Genomic DNA, 24041 nt, shown 5'->3' with positions numbered 1-24041 from the left:
ATAAAACTGCTGTATGGTTTTAGCCAATACTTATGAAGTAGGACTATTGGGCATGGAATTATGAGGCACATCTTCCTAGTCATCTTTTACTCATGTGAGCAGGGAAAATACTGCTTGTTTCTGTGGAGAGCACAGTAAGAACTTCACAGCCTGTACTGTGTGAATGGAAAAATCATATAGCTGAGCCACAGATGCCTGTTATTTCTACAAATCACAAATACACCGGAGTATGAACCTGGAACAATTTCTGGTTTCTCGTTCAATCTCAATAGCCTGTGATGAGTGCAAGAGATGAAAAATCAATTGAATTACAACTACTAAAGTGAAAGAGAAATAACACACCAAGGTGAACACAGTGAACCTTTCAAAAGCTGTGAGTCCATTCATTAAGTCTTGCATGTAATTTTATAACCCAGTCTAAATTACCGAGTTCCACTTTTTCCTGAGATTTTTCCAGGAGCATCTGCCAATCTCTCAATCAAGACAGGATTCTTAGCACCTGGAATCTTCATTCTGCCTTACGTATCTCATACTATTTCAGCCTCTGATAGAGAGGAAGGGCCCTAAGGCACTTCTCTATATTATTTGGTTGTTGTCATTCTTTACTCCCCATATAAATTTTTAACTCCTCACTTACTATGTGCCACACACCAGGCAGGAAACCAATGATGAAATGGAAATAGTTTAGTAAGAGAAAAATGGCAGACGACTGAATACTTGAAGTAAAATGGGATGAATGCTAATGTAGAAGTGATACGCAAATATATAAAACAACAAACCTATCTGACAGCTTGTAGTCCTATCCCATTTATTCTACTTTAATTTTCTCCATAGTACTTATCATCTTACACCACGTATTTACCTGTTTATTATTTTACTGTCATTCACCCTCAACCAGAATATGAACTCCAGGTCTGTTTTGTTCCTCACTGCATCCTTATGACATGCTGGTGCCTGGCACATGGTAGGTTCTTAGGAAATATTCCTTGAAAGAATGAATGAATAAAGGGAATGAAAATGCTACGGAAACATAAAGAGGGAAATGATTTTCTTTGTCCAAGAGAGTCAGGAGAGGCTTCAGCGTGGGAAGACCTTTGTTCTGGCTCTTGAAGGGTGAGAAGGAATTAACCAGGCCAAGATGGGAGAAATACCAGACCCAGCGGGAGAAACCGAATGTACAAACTCACAGAGGTGTGGTGAGATCAGCCACATTGGGGGATGGGTGCGTGGCTGGAGCCTGAAGGCTGAGGCTGGGAAGGGGCAGGTAGTCAAGGGTAATCAAGAATCTTCTATGATATGCTAAGAAGCTTGGACTTTTTTCCTTCAGGCAACGTGAACCATCAAAGGCTTACGAATGGCTAAAGGCTTACAAAGGCTTACAAATGGCTAAAGGCTTACAAATGGCATCCTTATAGCAGAAGGATGCTATAAAATAGTGAAGACATGAGGCTGTGATTTGCATTTCTTCAGAAATGCCTTCCTCATAATGCAAGGTGGTTATAATCCAGAAAGCGATAACAGACTTTTGGAAATGAAGAACACGTCATTGGTAAGAAAACAGAAACTCACCTTCCATGACGACAGGCCGTGTAGACTGTACCCTCCTCGCTGCCAACCACGAAGTTATTGACGTCTCCCGTTGGGAAAGCCATTCCGGTAACAGCCACAGGCTTGGACTTATTGTACACCAGCTCCATGCTCTCCTACCAAAACATGGCGTGGTTACATTCCCTCTGTCAACTCCTTGCCATGCCAAAGATAGCACGGAAAAATCATTTGACTAAATCGCCTGTTTGCTTTTCACACAGCGTTACAAAAGACCCCGGCTGTGCCAGAAACCACGCTTTACTGCCCCTGACATTCATGCTTCTGTGTATCGCTGGTTTCAGGCCGGCTGTATTTCATCAGTGTGTGTGCTGCTTCTGAAGTCAGACAGAGATGACAGGTGAGAATTTTGAAACTAATGGTGCAGAAACTGAAGATAATACTGTAATGGTTACACTTGTCAGCCCCAGGCTTTAATACAACACACAATACCCTTATATTTACAAACATTTTCAACATCAATTGTTCGTGAGAATACACTTGTATTAATATCAGATGTACTAAGCACATTTGTCAAAGCAGGAGTGTGTGTCCTCCATGGACTGAAACCAGAAAGTTGTCACTCAGGTCATAAAAACCAGATTTCAACAGGGACTAGATTTCATGAAGGGCAGACATTGGGTGTGTAGGCTCTAAGCCTGCAAAAGACAATGTTTAAATAAGTCTTTAAAATGGTAAATGAGAGTCTTTATTTTATCTAAAATGATTCTCAATATTGGGAATTCAAGTGTATTTTAGAAGACATTCTGCTGAATTAAGTTTAACGACAGTGAAGAACAGTTAAGTATAACTAACATCCTTGAGTATTTCTGGCTATTTACATCAAACAGCCTGCTTTGTGCACCTAAAGTAACTTTAAAACAACATTCTAGGGGATCATGTCATTCTGTTTGGAAGTTTAGTCTTTCTTTATGCAAACAAATAAACCTAGTCATCGCAGCTAAGGAGTCCATAAATCGGAAGCACATGCTAACAGTCTGGGAAGTGCAGACCACGTGGTCATGTGACATGCCTGCAGTTTGTGAGATCCAGACGCAGCGAGTGCTTTTAGTGAGGGGATGCTGTGACAGTGTAATACAGAAACCTAGACCAACCGGGGGTCTGCTCCATGGCTAAAATTAGCAGAGGGAAGGTACAGTCTCTTGGTCACCCACTTGGGACAGAGAGGGAATAGGGCAACTGTTGTCTGTTCCCATGTCTGCCTGCCATCCACAGCCATGCCATGAAATGCTCCATCTCTGTACAGAGACAGGCGTCTGCGGGCATGCCAAAACTAATAAAAATGGTCATGTAGCCCCCGTACGACTCGCTTTAACCTAAACAAACACACATTTAATCAGCAAAATGGGCAATTAAAAATTCCTAATTAGAGGGTTCACTCATATCTGTTTGCTTTTAAAAGAAAACAACATATTGCTGAGAAATTTAAGACAAAGCTATAAAATACCCACACACAACTCCCAACTTGTATAAATGTTAAAGATCAGCAAAAATAGAGGAACTTAAATTGTAAGGAACTTATTAGCTCTCCCCCCACACTAAAATTATAAAAAGAACTTCTTTAGTCTTAGTATTCTCTTCATCTGTATTGTGTGGAAACTTATGCGAGGTTCCTTTCAGTTTCCACATTTCCTTATGTATCCTGAAACTTCTAATGTCTTCTAAAATTGTGACAGAGACATTCCAGGATTGTTATTCCAGGAAAGGGAATAGGAATGTTAAAATTGAGAAGTATCACCTAGGTATCTTTTACAATTTTCTTGATGTTTCCTCACATTGTCAAAGGCTGTAACAGGAAATTCTTCTCTGTTTTTAGCTGGAGGACAGTGAAGTATTTTTTCCCCAAGAAATGTGGAAAGAGTATGGATATGTGTGTATTTATCTGTGGATGTAAGTGGTGTCTTCCGTGTGAGCATACATACATATATTCTGAAAGTTGCATTTAGATGCCTCCCCCCAATGGTCTCTTGCACTTCTGCTCCTTTGTTTAGCTCCCATTACTGTAATCAGGAGCAGTTTGGAAACCTTGGAACTTTTTCATTTTCAACTTCTTGTTTTTTGAGCAAGGAATGGCAGGAGCCACCCTAAGAAACATTCCAGAGGAGAAAACAGATGGTTGGACAAATTCTTCAAACACACAAGGCAGTTGTCTAGGCTACAGATACAAGCAAGGGCTTGGATTTCTGTTTTGCTGGGATACCTTTTCTCCAAGGCGAGGACCCATCAGGGATCGCTCTGCTGAGTTCCAACCCCGTTTATATTTGTTTAACAATGCTGTAGGGTAAGTACAATTCCTACCACAGCCAACTTCCATAATTACTATGCTTTAAAATGGATTATTTCATTTTCACTTGAAACTGACCTAAGGATTAACGTATTACAATAATTACATGATTTGCGGTAAAGGAAATGGGTTTGGCTTCAAGAGGAGGCTGCTGAAAACAGGCCCCACTCTTTCAAGTGCACACATTGATTTTAGGTCCTATAGGATGTGAGAGTTTGGCTTTTAGGAACTCTGTTCCATTAGGCAGGTTATCTCTTTTAACCAAGATGCTCTTATGTGTAGGGGAAAACAAACCCACCTGTGGAGTGGAGAGCATGTCCAGGCTCCAGGAACACATTTTACCATCGGTAGAGACAGTGATGAGGTTATGAGCATTCTGGGTCCCAACAACATTTACACAGTACACGGGATGCTGCAGAAACATAAACATGGAGGATCAAACCCTGATCCGAGAGGAAATGCTTACATCTGAGTGTCAAACACGTTACTCTAAAACAAGGATTAAGGAGTGACATAATCCCACAATAATACAAGCCTCAGGTCATTTGCCACTTTTTTTTTTTTTTTTTTTTTTTTTTGTGGTACGCGGGCCTCTCACTGTTGTGGCCTCTCCCGTTGAGGAGCACAGGCTCCGGACGCGCAGGCTCAGCGGCCACGGCTCACGGGCCCAGCCGCTCCGCGGCATGTGGGATCCTCCCGGACCGGGGCACGAACCCGTGTCCCCTGCATCGGCAGGCAGACTCCCAACCACTGCGCCACCAGGGAAGCCCCATTTGCCACTTTTGATTTGAACCTGATTTCTTTTTAAAAGCTCTGGCAGCAACACGTCGTAGTGGAAATACTCAGAAAGCTTCGCCTTGCTCGGTCAGATGCAGTACGATGGAGCTGAAGCAAACGGGAGCAAATGAGGATTGATGGGACAGAAGGTGCACAGGGAGGTGCATGTGTATTACTTGAATGAGGCTCCACCACATAGTCTGGCTTCTAACCTCACCATGAGTGACGGAAAAAGACAGTCTTCAAAAAGGTAGAACAACTGCCTTTTGGAAGGAGTGTTAACTAACTCTGGAGTTTAGCGCATTATAGCCACAGTGCCAGACATTTGTTAACATGCTTTATAAAAAGTGGTTAATATTCATCAGCCTCTTTGACTTGAGGGAGAGATACTGGTGGTGGAAATTATTGGCACAAGGAACCTAGTAAGATTAAATTAGGTTTCTTTATGTTGCTGTAAAACCTAGGATTATGATAGATTTATTTCTCAAAGTATTGTTTAGGGTTGTATGGAGGCTTAGATTTGGCCAGGGCCTTGAGAAAGGTCACTTAAACGTCCCAGGAATCATAAGCAAGACGCTCTACCCTTTTGTCATAATGCAAGAAGGTTCTTCTACTCTGTAGAATCCTAAGAAGCACAACGTAGCGGTAATTTGGGTTAGATTTCAGGCAGCTTAGCCATCAGTGGCCAAACCACAACTTAGTTGATGCTTCTCTGTGCAAATAGCTGACAGTCTGAGCCTTTCTCTTGATGAGTTACTGTCCATAATACCTAGCCACAGCAACAATGAAACAACCTCTAACATTGCAAAGTTGATATTATATAAAGGATGGTTCCCAAACTATTATTATCATATAAACTCCTGGTCAGAAGGAACTGTAACAGTCGTAGTATAGCTGTTCACCTACCTCTCCCAAGAGGTGGTCCAAACTCTGCTTAAATACCTTTCTTAGCCAGTTTTAGCACTAATTCTTGGGCAGTTCCTCCTTCTACCAATGGGGATGAAGAAAGCTCAAGGAAATACTTTTAGTGAAGTGCCCTCTGACATCATATACATCAAGTCAAATAATACGTATGGATTGTTCTTATATTACCCCTCCTCCCCCGAGCCTTGTCTTGCTCTGACTCATCATCACCGATTCCTTCGAATGCGTTGAGGACCTGGTTTTCAATACCTTCCCCAGCCTGGACACTCTCTTTTGAATACGCTATATTTTGTCCGAGTTCCCCTTCCAGTGAAGTTCTGAGAATGAAACATAACCGTCTACGTACATTCTGACTAACTGAATATAGAAATACAGGGAGCATTGAACTGTCACTTCTCGTGTGATTAAAAAAAAAAAAAAGTGCCTGTATTAATGCATCTTAAGATTTACACTTGCTTTTTTGGCAACTGCATCACCTCTTTTACCCATGCTGATGGAGAGTCAACCAAGTCCCTATGTCTTTTTCACACCACGTTCCTGCAGAAACCTTCAAATGGATCAGCTTTAGTAGATCTGGACAGTGGTAAGTACAGCAGAGATCTGGAATGAAATATTCTTCTGATCAGGTCTCTAAATACCAAAAGGACTGACTGGTTGTGGGGCTGTGGACAATGCTTTTTCCCAAGTCTCTGGTGTATGTGGAACGTACAGCAGAGTACAAACTCAAGGGTGAGTCACACGGCGTTCTAAGCTCTGCATGCAAATAAACTGGAAGAATGGATGAGACACATTGTCGCCTGAAAATGGCAGACTCAGTAAACCGAAGAATGAGAAAGCAAAGTCCAAACATTGTTATGAGCCCCAAATCTGCCTAGTGTTTTTTAGCAAGAGTCCAACAGGGCTTCTTCTGTTAACCACAGAGCATCAACACAAATCTCCAAAACCCTGATGGATCGGGACTCCTAAGGGTGGGTGTAGTAGGGAAAGAAGGCATCTAGAAGGATGTAGAGAGCAAATGCCCTGAGAAGGAATGTGTGTGGTAGCCCCTCCCTGGCTTTAATCAGTACTACTGGCCTGTGCTTTCAGAAGTAATAAAACTCAGTTTAAAAGAAAAGAGAGATGTAAAGAAACCAGAACAGAAGCAGACACGTGGGCATGCCTACTTATACACACACACAAACACACATCACTCTGCTTAATGGAAAGAAAAAAGCAATGGTACCGCTCATTTTTCCAGTATAGAAGCCAGATTGTTTTTATTTATTTTAGGAATAAACTTACTGTGTGCCAGAAGGTTTTTGCTTTAATTAGGATTTCCTGTTGTCCCAAATGCATATGTGTGGTGGGTGTGAAAGGAAATTAGTTAGTAATCTGTGGTGGGACTCTCTTTCCTTAACCACTTTTGATCCTGGTACCAATGAGCCAGGCATGAGTGGAAGTTGAAAGACAAGTCACAAAATTAACTGTGCTCTTTGAGCTGTGGATTCCACGAAACACAGCAAAAGAGAAAAAAACTTATTTGATTTTCTAACAGAAATAATGTGACCCTGTTTGATAATAACAGTATTTTCGTTGTGAAGATCACATCCTAAGTTGCTTGGAAAAGAGACGAATAGTTTGGAAGAGCCCCTGCAGCATTTGGATTCTCCCCAAAAGCTTCGTGCTAAACGTTCTGATACCTGGATTTATAACTTTTTGAAATTTCAGGAGGTATGCTCACAAACGCACCAGATATACACACAGGGCCAAGAAATGGCTTCATGCTCCTTGAGCAAACACCTGCATCAAGCCCGTCTCCTCTTGGGTCACAATTTTCTGTTATTAGTTTGGAGAAATGGGGTAGGCAAGAGCAATTTTCCCAGATTCCCAAGAACTAGTTTCACCTGCATGTGTGTTAGGCCCAAGTCAATCAGAATTAAGGCTGACTTGGTATTTGTCGTTTCCCATTGTCCATCTTACAAGAGTGGAAGAATTTTCCTCTTCATGGTCTCGGCTAAAACAGCTAGCAGTTCTTTTTCAAAGCTAGATGGTTTTGAGGCCAGCAGATGAAACAAATGGGGCAACCACATTAAGGAAATTGAAACAATAGCAGAGCTGTATCCTTGGGCATAATTTGGGCATTTCAGAGAAAGGACATCAATTCCCCTGAATGTCAGGGTAGCAGAGATTGATGGAGACATGCCTGTCTTCTTATTCCTCCTAACAATTGCTAAACACACCTGTCATTCTCTTAAAGGAAATGACAGACTAGTTGTCTTACGAACACTATACTGAAACTCTTCTGCTAAATTATGGGTAATGGTTTTGAGATGTTGACTTTTAACCCTAGGGATTATACTGTCACTGTAGACTTTATCGTTGAGACTTACACCATGCATTCCAGAATTTAAAGTCACAGCACTCCCTCAAATCACAAGTGGAAAAGGCCTATTGGCAAAAGTCCCATATGCCATCCCTAGACAGTAAGTGCTTACTCTTTATGGTCTATTTGAAAATATGAGTTTCCACCTTATAATGTAAATGTGAAGAGTTTCTTTGGGAAAACAATTTCACAGATGCTTCTTCCAAGGTTTCTTCCTGTGGCATTTTTTAGTTTCAAGCTATCCTCCCTGTAGCTTTATGGGACATCCAAAGAGATCCTTTCTATGTGTTAAAACTTGTAGATCGTTAAGAGAGTCCTCTAAACCCAGTGCTTCCTTCATCTACTTTCCACTCGGCTTTCCTTTAGTCAGTCAGAAAGCAATCACTATAAGTTAGATACTTCGAAGTTGGAGTTACTAACAACAGCCGTACTTCTGTCAGTTATCCCCTCTTTCAGGGCTTGGATGGCTGACCGGGATGTGACAAAAGCTTGACTTACTGTGTGTGCAGCAGCCGACAAGGGTGTCCGCTGGACTGGCGTCCTCCGATGACTGCGATTATCCCACAGGACAATCTGGCCCGAGTAAGTCCCACCAACTACCAAATTGGGATGGAAACGAGCAAAGCAGACTGACATCACAGAGGACTGTGGGAGGGAAGAGGAGAAAGGTATCGTGTGAAATGGTTAGAGGAGGCTTGTTTCTTCCTGAAGAAAAAACTGCTCACCACATAAACTCAGCACATCCTGGAAAACACAAAGCAAACGTTAAGTGCAGAGCGTGTAGGACATTTTGTACACAGACACAGAATTTCCCTGGAGAGATTGGCCGATGTTTACTCCTTGAAACTTGAAATCTGAAGTCTCGGCCACGTCATCAAATAGGCATAAACCCTATCTTACGTACATCATGTTTTGTGGTCTGTAAAGCTTGGGTGTGTGGGTATTTCCCATTTATCAATAAAATCACATCAGAATTAATATTAATTCTCCATTAGTCTTTACAAAACAATTCTTTATTTGAGGGCATGTCTGCATCCGTGTACAGTGTTGGCAAGGCTTTGAGGACTTTGAGACTGGGTACTTTTTTTTTTCTTTTTGGCTTAATGTAGACTTCTAGGAAGTGTACTGATCTCAGACTGATCCAACTGGTTCCTCCCCAAATTCCCTCGCCTCCCATGGGCATTCTCCTGACCTTTATCCTGCCCACTTCAGACAATCCTTAATGTTATTCTTTGCCTATTTTAACAGTCAGGAATGGATTTCAGTCCAACTCTGCCACGGCCTGTCATAGCATCACGAATGTGGTTTCTAAAATCCCACAGAAGACTACCGGGCACTACATTTTATAGGAAATTACTTAGCTGAGCAGGAGCCATGACACATTTAAAATCAGACAAGCTGGCTGTCCCACATTTGCTAAGAAGTCCACTGTGATTCCTGTTGTGCTTTTACATGGTTGCATTTATACGCAAAAGTAATTGTTTCTAATAAACACATTTCACCCTTTCAGTTAAATTCAACGAGTGATCGTATGTGTAAGGAAGGCATTGTACCAGGCATGATGGGAATACAAAGGTAGTCACTGCCCTCGACAAACCTGTGCCCTAGGAAAGAGAACTAAAAAGCATGCGTTCGACGAACATGCTGCCGCTGGTCCCTACATGCTAGTCCATACCTTTGTATGGAATAAAAAAAGGTGCCTCTCTGCACAACACAGTCACGTGGGCGTGCGTCTTGGCAAGCGGGGAGGAAGGTAGATTTTTGTCCTCACTTGTCCCTTGGGTTTGAGATGCTTATGCGGGTCACAACTTGCACACACAAGCAGCAGCCCTGAAGGTGACATGGGCCATGACTAGGTCATAGGAGCGTGTGTGTGTGTGTGGCGTGGGGCGGGGGGGTGAGAAAGGTCTGGTTTAGCTAGGAGAGGGGGAAAAAAGAGGGGAATGGAAAGGGTGGGATGGTTAGAAAGACCTCATGAAAGGGAATGCATCACCCTTGATGTAGATGTGGAATGTTCAGCAAGTGGAGAGGAAAAGAAACAGTGATCCCTGAGAGATGGGATAATGGGAAGACAAGACTGGAGGCTCCAAAGCAGAGGCTGCTGAACAGCCAGTCTGGTTTGGCTGAGAAGGAGCTTGCATGGAAGAAGCAGGGAGTAGGAAATGTGACTGAAGGGTTCATCTGGGCCAGACAAGAGTGGACCTTGAATGGCAGGCACTGTGTGGACTGTTTTCTGTGGGCAATAGTGAGAAATCACTGCTTTCTGAGCAGAGAGAGAGACAGACAGAGACAGAGAGAGGATCAACGGTTTAACTGTTAAGCCACTAAAGCAAAGAAGTCATTGAAAAAGAAACGATAACCTCTTTGTGACTGGGAAGCTAACTGTCCATTAAAAAAAAAAAAAAAAAAGTCAGATCTACTATCAGCCCAAGGCTAGCTCCTACTCAGAGTCTCAGATTCTCTGAAGTACAATGAAGAACGTAGACTATTTTTCAATGTCATGTTTTCCTAGTTTGAATGATTCTCAATTCCAATTCCTTGAGCACGATTCAATGGGGGGCATGCTTGTGCCCCAATCTGGTTTTCATAAAGTTCAAGAATAACTCTCAACAATGGTACTGAATTAAAGAAAAAGAAAATAATGCGGGTCAGCTTCCTGTTTTTACACATCTCACAGAAACGATTCTGAGCTTTCAATTGATGAAATTCTTTTTCTGCTTGAGCTATGTTGGAGACATTTCCTTTGAAACTTCAGAAAGACTTAAAATTATCCAGGTGATATCAACAATTGAATTTACCAAAGCTCTCCAATGGATATAGAGAAAGGAATGTCATTAAATTTGAAAAATCCAGAATTAAACCACTTAATTGCTTTTGTGTTTCACTTAAATCTTAGCAAATACTGCTCCAAACCTTACACAGTTTGTTAAGAGACTAAACTACGGGAAAACAGTGGAGGTATTTCTACAAAACAGAAATACATAGTTGGTGATCAACCAGAATCCAACACCACAACGTGAGAACTTAATTCCTACTTTTTCATTCATTAGTGTGTCCGCTTTGCATTCATTCATTAAACACACAGTGCTTAGTACTAACTAAATCATTTCAAAAAACGTTAAATGTCAGAAAAGCACCCCCATCTCGAATTCAGAATTCTCTTTACATTTGATAAAAAGTCAAATTATTATGAAACAGAAACAGACTCATAAACATAGAAAACAAATTTATGGTTACCAAAGGGGAAAAGGGCGGGGGAGGGATAAGGTAGGAGTTTGGGATTAGCAGATACAAACTACTATATATAATATAGATAAGAAACAAGGTCCTACTGTATAGAACAGGGAACTATATTCAACATCCTGTAATAAAACAATGGAAAGAATATGAAAAAGAATATATGTATAACTGAATCACTTGCTGTACACCAGAAACAAACAACATTGTAAACCAATTATACTTTAATTAAAAAAAGTCAAATTGGTGCTAAAAAAAAAAAGAGTAACACCACTTTGGAGCATCAGAGTTCTGCCATTAGAGTCTACTTTGTTTTGCTGAAAACCAATCTTTACGATACCTCCATGAGGAAAAAAGAGTAGAAATACTTATTTTATATCTGGAAGATTAGAAATGATGGAGAATTTGTGATTCATCAATTGCACTTATTTTTTTAAGCTCAGTATGTTAATTATAGTAAATATTCTATGTATTATAGACTATGTATAAATGTTAAAAATAGATCTCTAGGGTATGCCACATTTGACATAGTATTATTCATATGGAAACTCTAAGGCAGTATGATCACAATTATCTACATGTAAAGTTTAGAATTTAGTCATTTCTTGAGATGTTTCAAAGTACCCTGATGTTTGATTTAATGGTAGCAAACACTTGGTTGATTGACTGAATTTTTAATTTTTCATCCAAATGTTTAGGTTACTTTAGACACATGGGAACAGTCCCCCAACTACAGTCCTGACAGAGACAGCTCCTCTTCTAATTTGGAAAGTCTGCATCAAACCGCGACTAGTAAAGCGTCTTAGAAAAATCCCTGCAACCTTGCACTGTTCATACAGCTACGGATCTAGTTGTTGTTGCCAATTGTCATGGAATTTATTGACTGTCAGCATAAAGAGCAAAGGATGATATCATCCTGTCAGTTATATCTATTGGGTAAAGAGTAAAAAAGCATTCCAGAAAAAGTGACTGACACTACTAAAACATGTGGCTTTCTGTTGTTCTCATATTTAACAGTTGTTGTTCTCATATTAACATTTTCTGAAGACATATTCTATGAAAAACATTAATAATACTAATGCTATCTTAAAAATTTCATCACTCTCCTGGGTATTTAAAATTTTGTATTCACTCAGTTATTCAGTGTCGTAATAAAGCATTACATGATTAACACAATTTAGACAAACAAATTGGAAACAAGAAGCTTCCCTACCCTTGTTATTCTTGGCTCTGTAAGAATACGTATCTATATAGTTTGTAGTTTTAACTTTTTACCTATTTTATTTTTTTCTTTAAAATATTAGAGCCTTGAGGGCTTCCCTGGTGGCACAGTGGTTGAGAGTCCGCCTGCCGATGCAGGGGACACGGGTTCGTGCCCTGGTCTGGGAGGATCCCACATGCTGCGAAGCGGCTGGGCCCGTGAGCCATGGCCGCTGAGCCTGCGCGTCCGGAGTCTGTGCTCCGCAATGGGAGAGGCCACAACAGTGAGCAGCCCGCATACTTCAAAAAAAAAAAAAAAATTAGAGCCTTGAAATTATTTTGGAAAATAACATATGGCCTTTAAACATTCAAATCAAGTAGTTTACGTAAGTGGAAAAATCATGATAAAGATGATGAGAATTTTGGGACAATGCTGACTGTTTAATCAAAGTAAGTTTTCCCAAGACTACAGTCGAACTGTTTTAACACAGCTAGTGATTTCATTTACGTGGCCATGTTGATGGTCAAATCAGGCCCCAGAAATATAAGCTCCTATGTTAAAAGCTTCGTGTAAAAGTAGTGAGCTTGACCGTCTATATTCCAATACAAGGAACACAGAGACATTATTACATGGGGAACCACTATTTCCAATAGGACGAGCATGCCATTTTGATTACTTTACACACTATAGTTCCCCCAAACCAGGACAAGCAAGGTGGTGAGACTATGTCTGGAGGATCAGGCTATCTCTATTGACAGTTTCTGGTGTCCTCCGCAGACGTGGGCACCCAGAGGCTCCTGAGGAAACTGTTTATTTTCTCATCTTGTACAGACTGCCTGGTGCAAAGGCAGCCCTCCTCCTTAACCATATTGCCACATGGCCACTTGCACACGAGCTGACCCACTAGAACAGGGTTCCATGCTCTCGTCATCTATTTCGAGACCAGGCAGTTAATTTCACCCCACTCACTAAGGGAATTCCACAGAGACGAGCCGGGTGGAGGCTCCATTCTCCACGTCTCCCTCCTCGCACTGCACACCAACTGCATTCAATTCCAGTCGGCCCCGAGCCCTCTTTAAGTGGCTGTGGGGCTGTTTTCTATTTTATAGAGTTAATCCAGGCCAGCTTAAGGATGGTACTTTCCCTTAACCACAGACCCAGATGCCCAAGGCAAACAGCCTTTGGTCACTGCTGGTTGGGCAGCTGGTGCCGTAGGTTCACATTTGATCTGGTCGCCCGGGTCCTTTTGTGTGTAGCACTCTGCCCGCTCCCCAGCCATCATGCCTGGGCAGGAAGGATAGGGGCCCTGCATTCAAAAGCATCTCTTATTTCAAGTACCATCTCTTCTGGGGAGAAGTTAATCCTTGAGAGGGAATGGCCATATTGTTGCCATATGCTGTTTAATGGTGGCTGACATTTTATTTGCCTAAAAGCTAATGCTTAGCTGTCAGAGGGTTGTGAGGCAGACAGATCAGATGCTTCTGGCTACTAGTGAGCTAGTATATATTTCTGCAAGTACCTAAGAAACCCTCAAAGATATTTCTTATGTTAATGGAAACAAATGTAATTGGAGAACACTGCTGTCAAAACACCTCTTACAGGCAATCAGGCAGCACCAGGCATCTGACAATGTAGAAGGTTGTGAAGGTGGAAAAACCAAGACATGAGTCATGAGTTGGGCATTTAACTTTAATTGAGATGAAGGGAAAGGGTCTTTCCTCTTTCAGAGCTCTCTTTTCCTATGCCTAAGTCTCTATCCTAGGGTACACACGTCACTCTTCTAAACTCTACGAGTAACCATCTATGAAAGTTACCACCCCATTAGTAATGGGGTGTGCAGGAGCAAAAGCTGAATTAGCTTGCTTGTCAGTTTGTATTTTAAAAAAATTAATGTAAAGCAGCTGATTCTAAAATCTGATTTCTGGGAGATTAGAAACCACTCATTCCAATGACCTTTCTTCACATCCCTCGGAATTTTCGTGCATCCCTAGACCTGGGCTGTGTGCTGAGTACACAAAAGTTAGTGCGCAAACCACAATGAGGTGCCACTTCACACCCTCTAAGATAGCTATAATTTTTAAATGTTTACATGTCAATTATACCTCAGGAAAGCTAAGGGAAGAAACAAACAAAAAAGGAAAAATCGTAATTGTTGGTGAGGCTACGGAGACATTGGAACACTCATACAGTGCTGGTAGGAATGTAAAATGAGGCAGCCACTCTGGAAAACAGTCTGGCAGTTCCTGAAACCATTAAACGTAGAGTTAACATCTGACCCGGCAATTCCACTCCTAGGTATGTACCCAAGGTAACTGAAAACATGTAACTACTCGAATTGTACATAAATGTTCATAGCAGCATTGTTGATAATAGCCAAAAAGTGAAAACAACCCAAATGTCCATCAACTGAGGAATAAACAAAACGTGGTGAAACCATACAATGCAATATTATTCAATAAAAAGGAAGGAACTACTGATGCGTGCTATAACATGGATGAACCTTGAAAGGACGCTAAGTGAAAGAAGTCACAGAAGGTCACATATTGTATGATTCTATTTATATGAAATGTCCAGAAGAGACAAATCCACAGAGGCAGAAGGAAGATTAGTGGTTGCTCAGGAATGGGGGTTGGGGGAGAATGGGGAATGACTACTAATGGGTCTGGGTCAACTTTTTGGGGTGATAAAAATGTTCTGAAGTTAGACGGTGATGGTTACACAACTCTGAATACACGCAAAAAACTGAATTGTACACTTAAAAATAGTGAATTTTATGATGTGTGAATTATATCTCGATTTTTTTAATAAAAATTTTTTTAATTAAAAACTTTTAAAATTTAAAAAAATATATACATTGCTTATATATGGAATCTAAAATATGGCACGAATGGGACTTCCCTGGTGGCACACTGGTTAAGAATCCGCCTACCAATGCAGGAGACACGGCTTCGGGCCCTGGTCCGGGAAGATTCCACATGCCGCGGAGCAACTAAGCCTGTGCGCCACAACTACTGAGCCTGCACTCTAGAGCCCGTGAGCCACAACTGCTGAAGCCCATGCGCCTAGAGCCCATACTCTTCAACAAGAGAAGCCACTGTGATGAGAAGCCCACGCATCACAACGAAGAGAGTAGCCCCCACTCGCCACAACTAGAGAAAGCCTGTGCGCAGCAAAGAACACCCAACACAACCAAAAATAAATGAATAATTTATAAAAAATAAAATAAATAAAATACGGCACAAATGAACCTATCTACAAAACAGAAACAGACTCACAGACATAGAGATCAGACTTGTGGTTGCCAAGGGGGAGGGGGCAGGGAGAGGGGTAGACTGGGAATTTGGGGTTGGTAGATGCAAACTATTACATTTAGAATGGATAAACAAGGTCCTGCTGTATAGCACAGGGAATTATATCCAATCTCCTGGGATAAACCATAATGGAAAAGAACATTAAAAAAAGAATGTACATATGTGTGTAAAACTGAGTCACTTTGCTGTACAGCAGAGATTGCCACAACACTGTCAATCAACTATCCTTCAAATAAAGAAAGAAAATAAAAATAAAATTAAAAAGAATAAAAATTCAATCCATAATTAAAACTCTTCCAACAATAACAACAGAAAAGTCAGTGTGCTGACACGGTTCTTATCTCACGGACCTTAACAACCTTATTTCTTTTTTTTTTTTTTTTTTTTTTTTTTTTTTTTTTTATAAATTTATTTATTCATTTATTTATTTTTGGCTGTGTTGGGTCTTCGTTTCTGTGCAAGGGCTTTCTCTAGTTGTGGCAAGCGGGAGCCACTCTTCATCGCGGTGCGCGGGCCTCTCACTGTCGCGGCCTCTCTTGCTGCGGAGCACAGGCTCCAGACGCGCAGAGCTCAGTATTTGTAGCTCACGGGCCCAGCTGCTCCGTGGCACGTGGGATCTTCCCAGACCAGGGCTTGAACCCGTGTCCCCTGCATTGGTAGGCAGACTCTCAACCACTGCGCCACCAGGGAAGCCCAACAACCTTATTTCTTATCTTCAGGACAACTGTCTGGACTACTTTGACCACTCGTTCCTGAAATAATTATTCTCTTTACTTCTTCCGAATAGCTTCTTCAGTTTCTACTCCCTGAGAGGTTCTGGAGGTGGAAAGGGAGGGTTGACACACTTGGAATCTCGAGACCTGACTTCCTGCTCTGATACCTACTAGTTGTATACATCCTCTAAGCCTTAATTTTTTTGCACATTTGCAAATCATTTTTAAAATTGTGCTGAAATACATGTAACATAAAATTATTAGCCATTATTAAGTGTACTGTTCAGGGGCATTAAGTACATTCACATTGTTGTGTAGCTATCACCATCATCCATCTCTAGAACATTTTCATCTTCCCGAACTCGAACTCTGTATCTATTAAACACGCACCCCCCATTCCCACCCTCCTCTCAGCCCTTGGCAACCAGCAGTCTACTTTCTGTCTCTATGAATTTGACTACTCTAGGAACCTCATATAAATGGAATCAGAGTGCCTTTTGTGACATTTGTCATGTGTCACTTAGCATGTCATAAAGGTGTTATTATACCCAGGTAGCACTACTAGTATTAGTGCATGCATGCTGTGGCATATAACAGAATTTCTTTCCTTTCTAAGTCTGAATAATATTCCATCATATGCATATACCACATTTTGTTTATCCATTCATCTGTCAATAGACACTTGGGTTGCTTCTACTTTTTGGCTATTGTGAATAACGTTACTGTAAATATACAATATTTACAAATACTGTAATTGTATACAGATTATCTCTTCAAGATTCTGCTTTCAATTCCTTTGGGTATATACCTGAGAGTGGAATTGATGGATCATATTCCATTTTTAAATTTTCGAGGGACTCTCATACTGTTTTCTATAGTGGCTGCACCATTTTACATTCTTACCTGTAATGCACAAAGGTTCCAATTTCTCCATACCCTTGCTGATTCGTATTTTCTGCTTTTGTTTTATTTTATAGTCGCCATCCTAATTGAAGTGAGGTCTCATTCTATGCCTGAATTTTCAATTCATGGCAGCAGCACGAGAGTTCTTGCCCTGCCTAGAAACAGGGCATTTTCTTTGCCTCTCTTCCCTCGGGGCCGTTGCAAGATTTGAATTAAGTAATGCAGTTTAAAGACGATAAACAACATTGCATGCCGCTATATAAAGTTAGAAGTGACTTCTGTGATTTGAAGAAACACTTCCAGGGAAAACAAAGGTCCAGAGACGTTTTCATTTTGCTCAACAATCTTTTCTAAGCAGTTCTGATAGTAATGCTAGGTCCTGCCTTGATGATCTAGGTTGAGAAATTGTCTCCGAGAAGTTTTACTGCACCTTTTGTTACACGTTTTAACTCTTTGGAGTCCTTATTTTGATAACCCTCTTCTCCTTCCTGGGACACTGAGTCTCTCTGGTTTAAAAGATCTTCGTGCTTGGTTATAGCTCCTGTTGTTGATGGCAATTCTAAGTCCTGACAATTTGCTGACTTTGGGTAACGAGGAAGAGGAAGAGGAGGAAACTGTGAAATGTTAGCACCAGAGATAACTCTACAGTGAAAGCCAAGATGAGATTCATGCCACATTATCATTCAGGCATACTCATATTGCAAGCACTGCCAATTTAGGAAAATTTAGGCTCTAAATCTTAGTCCCTTCGGTGCAAGAACTTTTGAATACAACAAAATTCTAGGGCAATGGGATAATCTACACGCTAATTCCAGAAAGATTTCTGAAATGGGATTTTTCTTATGTTAACATATTTCACTTTTTTTTTTTTTTTTTGCGGTATGCGGGCCTCTGTTGTGGCCTCTCCCATTGCGGAGCGCAGGCTCTGGATGCACAGGCTCAGCGGCCATGGCTCATGGGCCCAGCCGCTCCGCGGCATGTGGGATCCTCCCGGACCGGGGCACGGTTGAACCCGCATCCCCTGCATCAGCAGGCGGACTCTCAACCGCTGCGCCACCAGGGAAGCCCCATATTTCACACTTTTGAGTCGAGCTGGGACTTACTTATCTGTGATGTGACTTTACATCTGACTATTATTCATCATTTGCAGGTGCATGGACCCCTCAAGCTATTTTCTAAGTCAGTGTTACTCCAAACTTGCCTGTACCTTAGCATCATCTGAGGACCTATTTAAAATTCCCCAGTACTCAAGCCACAAACCATACCAATTAAATAAGAATTTCTGGGGGTAGGACTCGGGCATCAAGACTTTTTAAAATTGCACAGGAAATTCCCACGTGCAGTCAAGTGAACAGTACTGTTTTAAAGCAATGGTTCTTGAACTTATCTGAACATAAGTACTTAGTTTATTAAAAACACAGATTCCTGGGTCCCAGCCTGGATCTACTGAATCAGAATTTGAAGAGGCCTGGAGGTCTGTGCTTTGTGTCACTGAGAAATCTGGAGGACCTGCAAACAATGAATTAGTTGAGTATGGCTGAAAGTCACTGTGAGATGAATCTCCTTTTGCATCAGTGTAGGCCATGCCTGGGATGTTTCCTTCATGGGGTCATGCACCCATTTGCACAACCTGGCCAACTGAGACACATATGATACAATAAAAGTTCCTCTGCCAAAGTGCCATTGCTTAATTTCCTTCAATTTGACTTGCTAGTTTTTACATCTCTCCTGGCTTCCCCTTCCCTCCTAAGTGATTAGGCTCTTAGAAAGAGATCAGAGAGGGATACTAAAGGTTTAGGCCCCAAGTTCCCTTCACCATCATGCTCCAAGCTGACACTGAACACCCGAGAGTTTTCTTGTTTATTATTAGGAGGGCTAATAAACATTATCACTGTCACACTAGATTACATGGTTATTTACTTGTGGGGGCATTCCAAATTTTTGAGCACCTACTAAGTGCCAAGCACGTTGTATACATCTCTCTATCAGTCCTATTAGGTGGGTAATTTTGCCTCTTTTTCTTCAGATTAGAAAACCCAGACTCAGGCAAGTAACGTCATGGGCTTAAGATCAAATAAGTGGCAAAGCTCAAATCTGAACTATGGCCTGGCTGATTTAGAAGTCAATATACTGTGAAACCTTGCATGAACTGAATGTAGGTGCACCTTCTCTTTGAGATATACAATCCTCCCCCTTCTGACTTCATGCCATGGGACTTGGGACTCATGATCACAGACAACCTCATGCATCCCTACAGGGCAGAGAGGGCTTTTGGGCTCCCGTCTGCTACAGTGGCTTTGGCGTGGAGTCTCTAAGCCCCTTCCAGCTGGACTTCTGTTGCTAGTATAGAGATCGACCACCTGACTCAACAGAACTAATTAGCACCAATTGTGGTGATACCTACACCATGAGGTGGGTTCTTCCTGCTGAGAACTGATTGCGACCAAATAATCATTTCATGGAAGTCTACTGAACAGCTAACAGCTGGAAACCAGTTGGGTCACTACTAATAAGCTCTGCGTTTACTGTCACTGCTTTGGGAGAAAACGCTTTGTTTTCATCTTATCACTATGCAGCCAAATCAAAAATGCCATTTCAATACAACCTTCTTAAATGAGTGTTTATACCCCTAAATAATTATGTGAACTGTTATTAGCTCTTGTGAAAAGGGGAGAGTACCCCCATGTGCTTTAACGAACAAAAGATACTTCCTACCTAGAGACACAGACACAGGAACCCATTCTTCTCAACTCAAGAAATATGAAATACACATACATTTTTAAAATAAGAGGTTCGTTAGGAGATGGGATCCTCTTGGGTAAAATGGTCACATTTTGGAAATGAAAGGTAAGGATTGTGCTAAGTGAAATAAGTCAGACAGAGAAAGACGAATACTGTATTATATCACTTATACGTGCAATCTAAAAAATACAACAAACTAGTGAATAAAACAAAAAAAAGAAGCAGTCTCACAGATACAGAGAACAAACTAATGGTTACCAGTGGGGAGAGGGCAATATATAGGTAGGAGGAAAAAAGGGTTATTATGGGATTATATGAAATCATCTGTGTGAAACTTCTAAAAACTGTAAAGCACTACAAATTTTAAAGAATCTTTCATTCAATAAAAAAATTTAAAAGTTAAAGAAAAGAGAAAGGGATGCCCTGTGTTAAGGAAAAAGTTCAAAAACAACAATCAGTGAAAATTTTGAGGTGTATTCCATCCTCACCTGTACCTGGAGAGTCTCTTAAAGATCTATACAATGCAAGACACATACAGAATGGCCATCTTTAAAAAGTCGACAAAAAAATGCTGGAGAGGGTGTGGAGAAAAGGGAACCCTCTTATACTGTTGGTGGGAATATAAATTGGTGCAGCCACTATGGAAAACAGTCGGATGTTCTTCAAAAAAAAACAAATAACAGAGTTGCCATATGATCCAGCAATCCCACTCCTGGGCATATATCCTGACAAAACTACAATTTGAAAAGACACATGCACTCCTATGTTCATAGCAGCACTATTTACAGTAGCCAAGACATGGAAGCAACCTAAATGTCCACTGACAGAGGAATGGATAAAGAGGATGTGGTACATATATACAATGGAGTATTACTCACCCATTAAAAAGAATGAAATAATGATATTTGCAGCAATATGGCTGGATCTAGAGATTATCATATTAAGTGAACTAAGAAAGAGAAAGACAAATACCAGATGATATCACTTATATGTGGAATCTAAAATATGACACCAACGAACGTATCTATGAAATGAAAACAGACTTACAGATATAGAGAACAGACTTGTGGTTGTCGAGGGGGAGGGGGGAGGGAGAGGGATGGACTGGGAGCTTGGGATTAACAGATGCAAATAATTATATATAGGATGGATAAACAACAAGGTCGTACTACAGAGCACAGGGAACTATATTGAATATCTTGTGATAAACCATAATGGAAAAGAATATGACAAAGAATATATATGTATAACTGAGTCATTTTGCTGTATGGCAGAAATTAAACACAGCATTGTAAATCAACTATACTTCAATAAAATAAAATTTTTTTAAAAAGCAAGACACATACCAAAAATTCAAGGTGAAAATGAGACCTATACACACAATTTGTGTGTGTGTGTACATTCCAGCTAAAAAACTACCCAACAGCAAGATGGAGTGTCTTGGTAACAAGTTCTTCAAAATGCCAAGCCACTCTTAGGAAGTAACTGCTTCAGACTATCAAACACAGTGGTATTGAAAACCTTCCTTGTGCCAGGTACCAGACTAAATATAACCCATGTGTTACTTTGCCGAACAACTAGGAAATTTCTATTTCCTTGTTTGTAAAAGGAAAGTTTATTTCCCATAGAAACTTTATTTGTAAAAGGAAAAGTGTTTCTCACTCCTATGTCAATCCTCACAGCTAGTAAGAGTTCTGTAGAGAAATCAGCACAAAAACTATCATTCTTAATTTTTTAATAAAGTTTTTATAACAGTTTTAGATTTGCAGAGAAGTTCTAAAGATAGTACACTTCCTATGCACCTCACAGGCTGTTTCCCCTAATGTTAACATCTTCCCTGTTGCTACATTAATATGAGTACATTTGTCACAACTAATGAACCAATATTGATGCAATATTACTGAAGGCCAAACTTTATCCATAGGTTCTTCATTTTTACCCAACGTCCTTTTCTTGTTCCAGAATCCCATCCAGGACACCACATTACATTTAGACATCATGTCTCCTTAGGTTTCTCCAGGCTGGGACAATTTCTCAGACCTCCCTTATTTTTGATAATGTTAACTTCTTTGAGGAGTACTGGCAGTCAGGTATTTCCTAGCATGTCCGTCAATTTGGTTTGATTTTTTTTCCCTCGTAATTAGGCCTAGACATAGATATTCTAGGTCTTAGAGAACATTTGAACAACAACAAATCCAAGAGTTTGAGATCAGTTGGTGAAAGGGGATTATAACACACCCACATTCAATTTGTATACATTAGGTTATTTCAAAACTTTACCGTGAATAAAGCAAGGTGGAGAAATGCACCATTTTTTGACAGTAATGCTCAATGAAACATGCTCAGGTCAAAGAAGCTTTTTGAGTCTAGACTTCCAAACACTTACTAACCATTTAGCGTCTCCTTTTCGGGAAATATGAAACCCAGGTTGCTATGCCTAAGCTGGAATAGGGGTGTGGTGTAAGCTGAAAGCAAAATTTTGCTTTATAAAAGGGACAAAAAAGAATAGGAAGAGATGAATATATGGTTGTTTTACATGTTAAAAAGCACCAGCTTTCTTCAAATCAAATGTCTAAATTCTGCCTAATTAAAAAAAGGAAATTGATATTTGGATATGGCATGTGTTGACATCTGCCCCTTTGATTTACATGAGTATGAACTAGAGAGAACAGATTATTCAAGAGAGAAGAAAAAGAGTTCCAATTTGACAGGAAAGAGTGTAGGCAGCATCAGCTTTAGTGCTTGTTAAAACATGAAGGATTAATAGCAAAAAGGGAGGGAAGAATTGTGACTGTTTCCAGTTTAGTATCTTCAAAAATGCTTGGGGTTTCTGAGAATGGCTCACCCAACCACATGAAAGTGATGCTAAGGGATTCAGCCACACGACTTCTCTAAATCCAGGGCTGGGACTGCTCCACTTTTACCATCAAACCATCTTACTTAAAGTGTAGCCACAAATTAAGTTTATTTTCTCTTGAAAAAGTACTAAGTCCTTTCGAAGGGGGCAAACACAGCATTCAGGAATATGGGTCTCCCCCGGCCCCGCCCCTGCTTCCTGCCTCCTACTCCCTCCTCGATAGAGTAAGTCATGTAAAAAAAAAGAGCCAGCTTCTTAGTCTATGAATTCTTCCTTGGCTATATAAAAAAGTCAACAATGGCTTTCAGCTGTAAAATTCAACAGAATTCAGTTACCAGGTTTTTTTTTTCTTTTTACAAACAAACAAACAATAGGCTAATCGGATTCAGAATTACTGTACTGGCAAGAAGGTCTAAAAACAATTGCACGACAGATCTGTGTCTTGCTCTGGGGGCAATTTCTTTCTGAATTTGTAGGATTCAGGTTTTGTGCTACAGGAGGTCCAAAAATGAGGAAGAAAATGCAGTCTCATATGTCACTCGACAACCCCCTGCTGATAAAATAAATCTACATTTGGAGGATCCACCCAAGGAGTCATGGGACATCCCACATTAGATCATTACCAAGCCACTTAGGTTAAAAATTACAGGGGGACCATTAAAAAAAAAAAAAAGACTAAAGTGTTCCACTACGCATAGGCTCTTGACATGGTTTTTTTTTTGAGTTACTGTGGTGGTTTTTTTGCCAGCTGTGACAGTTCATGAAATCAGTTGGATTATTCTAAATTTAAGAAGGTAAAAGAATTTGTCAAGAAGAGGTGCTTTCTCACATTGAAACTATATGGTGAATACAGATCTCAGGGAAGCAAATGAAAAGTGAGGTCCTACAGCCAAGAAGCAATGTCGTACAAAGGCAGAAGCTGTCTTTGGCTCTTTTTATCTGCCTGGAATTACTTAGATATGCTTATGCCTAAGGCAGGGAGATGAACCAGATGACCTCTTAGGACTGTGTCTAGCTTGCTGGTTCTATTGATAAACTGCTACTTTGAAGTACTGAAAAGGACTAGAAAAAAACTGAGTTTAAGTGCTTGCTAAAAGATCAATGCAAGAGACAAGGGTAAACTGA

General features: G+C 40.6%; 1 protein-coding gene across 5 annotated transcripts in view; it reads right to left on the bottom strand.

Moving 5' to 3' along the window:
* Nucleotides 1–24041, bottom strand: part of DYNC1I1 (dynein cytoplasmic 1 intermediate chain 1) — a 331990-nt gene that overhangs the window by 67198 nt on the left and 240751 nt on the right. For all 5 annotated transcript variants that reach the window (XM_032642848.1, XM_032642850.1, XM_032642849.1 and 2 more), the window contains 3 exons: nt 8451–8597; nt 4188–4301; nt 1570–1703 (listed from right to left, as the gene is read on the bottom strand). In XM_032642848.1, the coding sequence (XP_032498739.1) occupies nt 1570–1703; nt 4188–4301; nt 8451–8597 (395 nt within the window). The remainder of the gene's footprint in view (nt 1–1569; nt 1704–4187; nt 4302–8450; nt 8598–24041) is intronic.

This window comes from Phocoena sinus, chromosome 9 (genome assembly GCF_008692025.1).
Source record: "Phocoena sinus isolate mPhoSin1 chromosome 9, mPhoSin1.pri, whole genome shotgun sequence".
In the NCBI taxonomy this organism is placed as follows: Eukaryota; Metazoa; Chordata; class Mammalia; order Artiodactyla; family Phocoenidae; genus Phocoena; species Phocoena sinus.
Note: the sequence above shows the minus strand (reverse complement) of the source record. Positions and strands in the feature narration are given on the sequence as shown.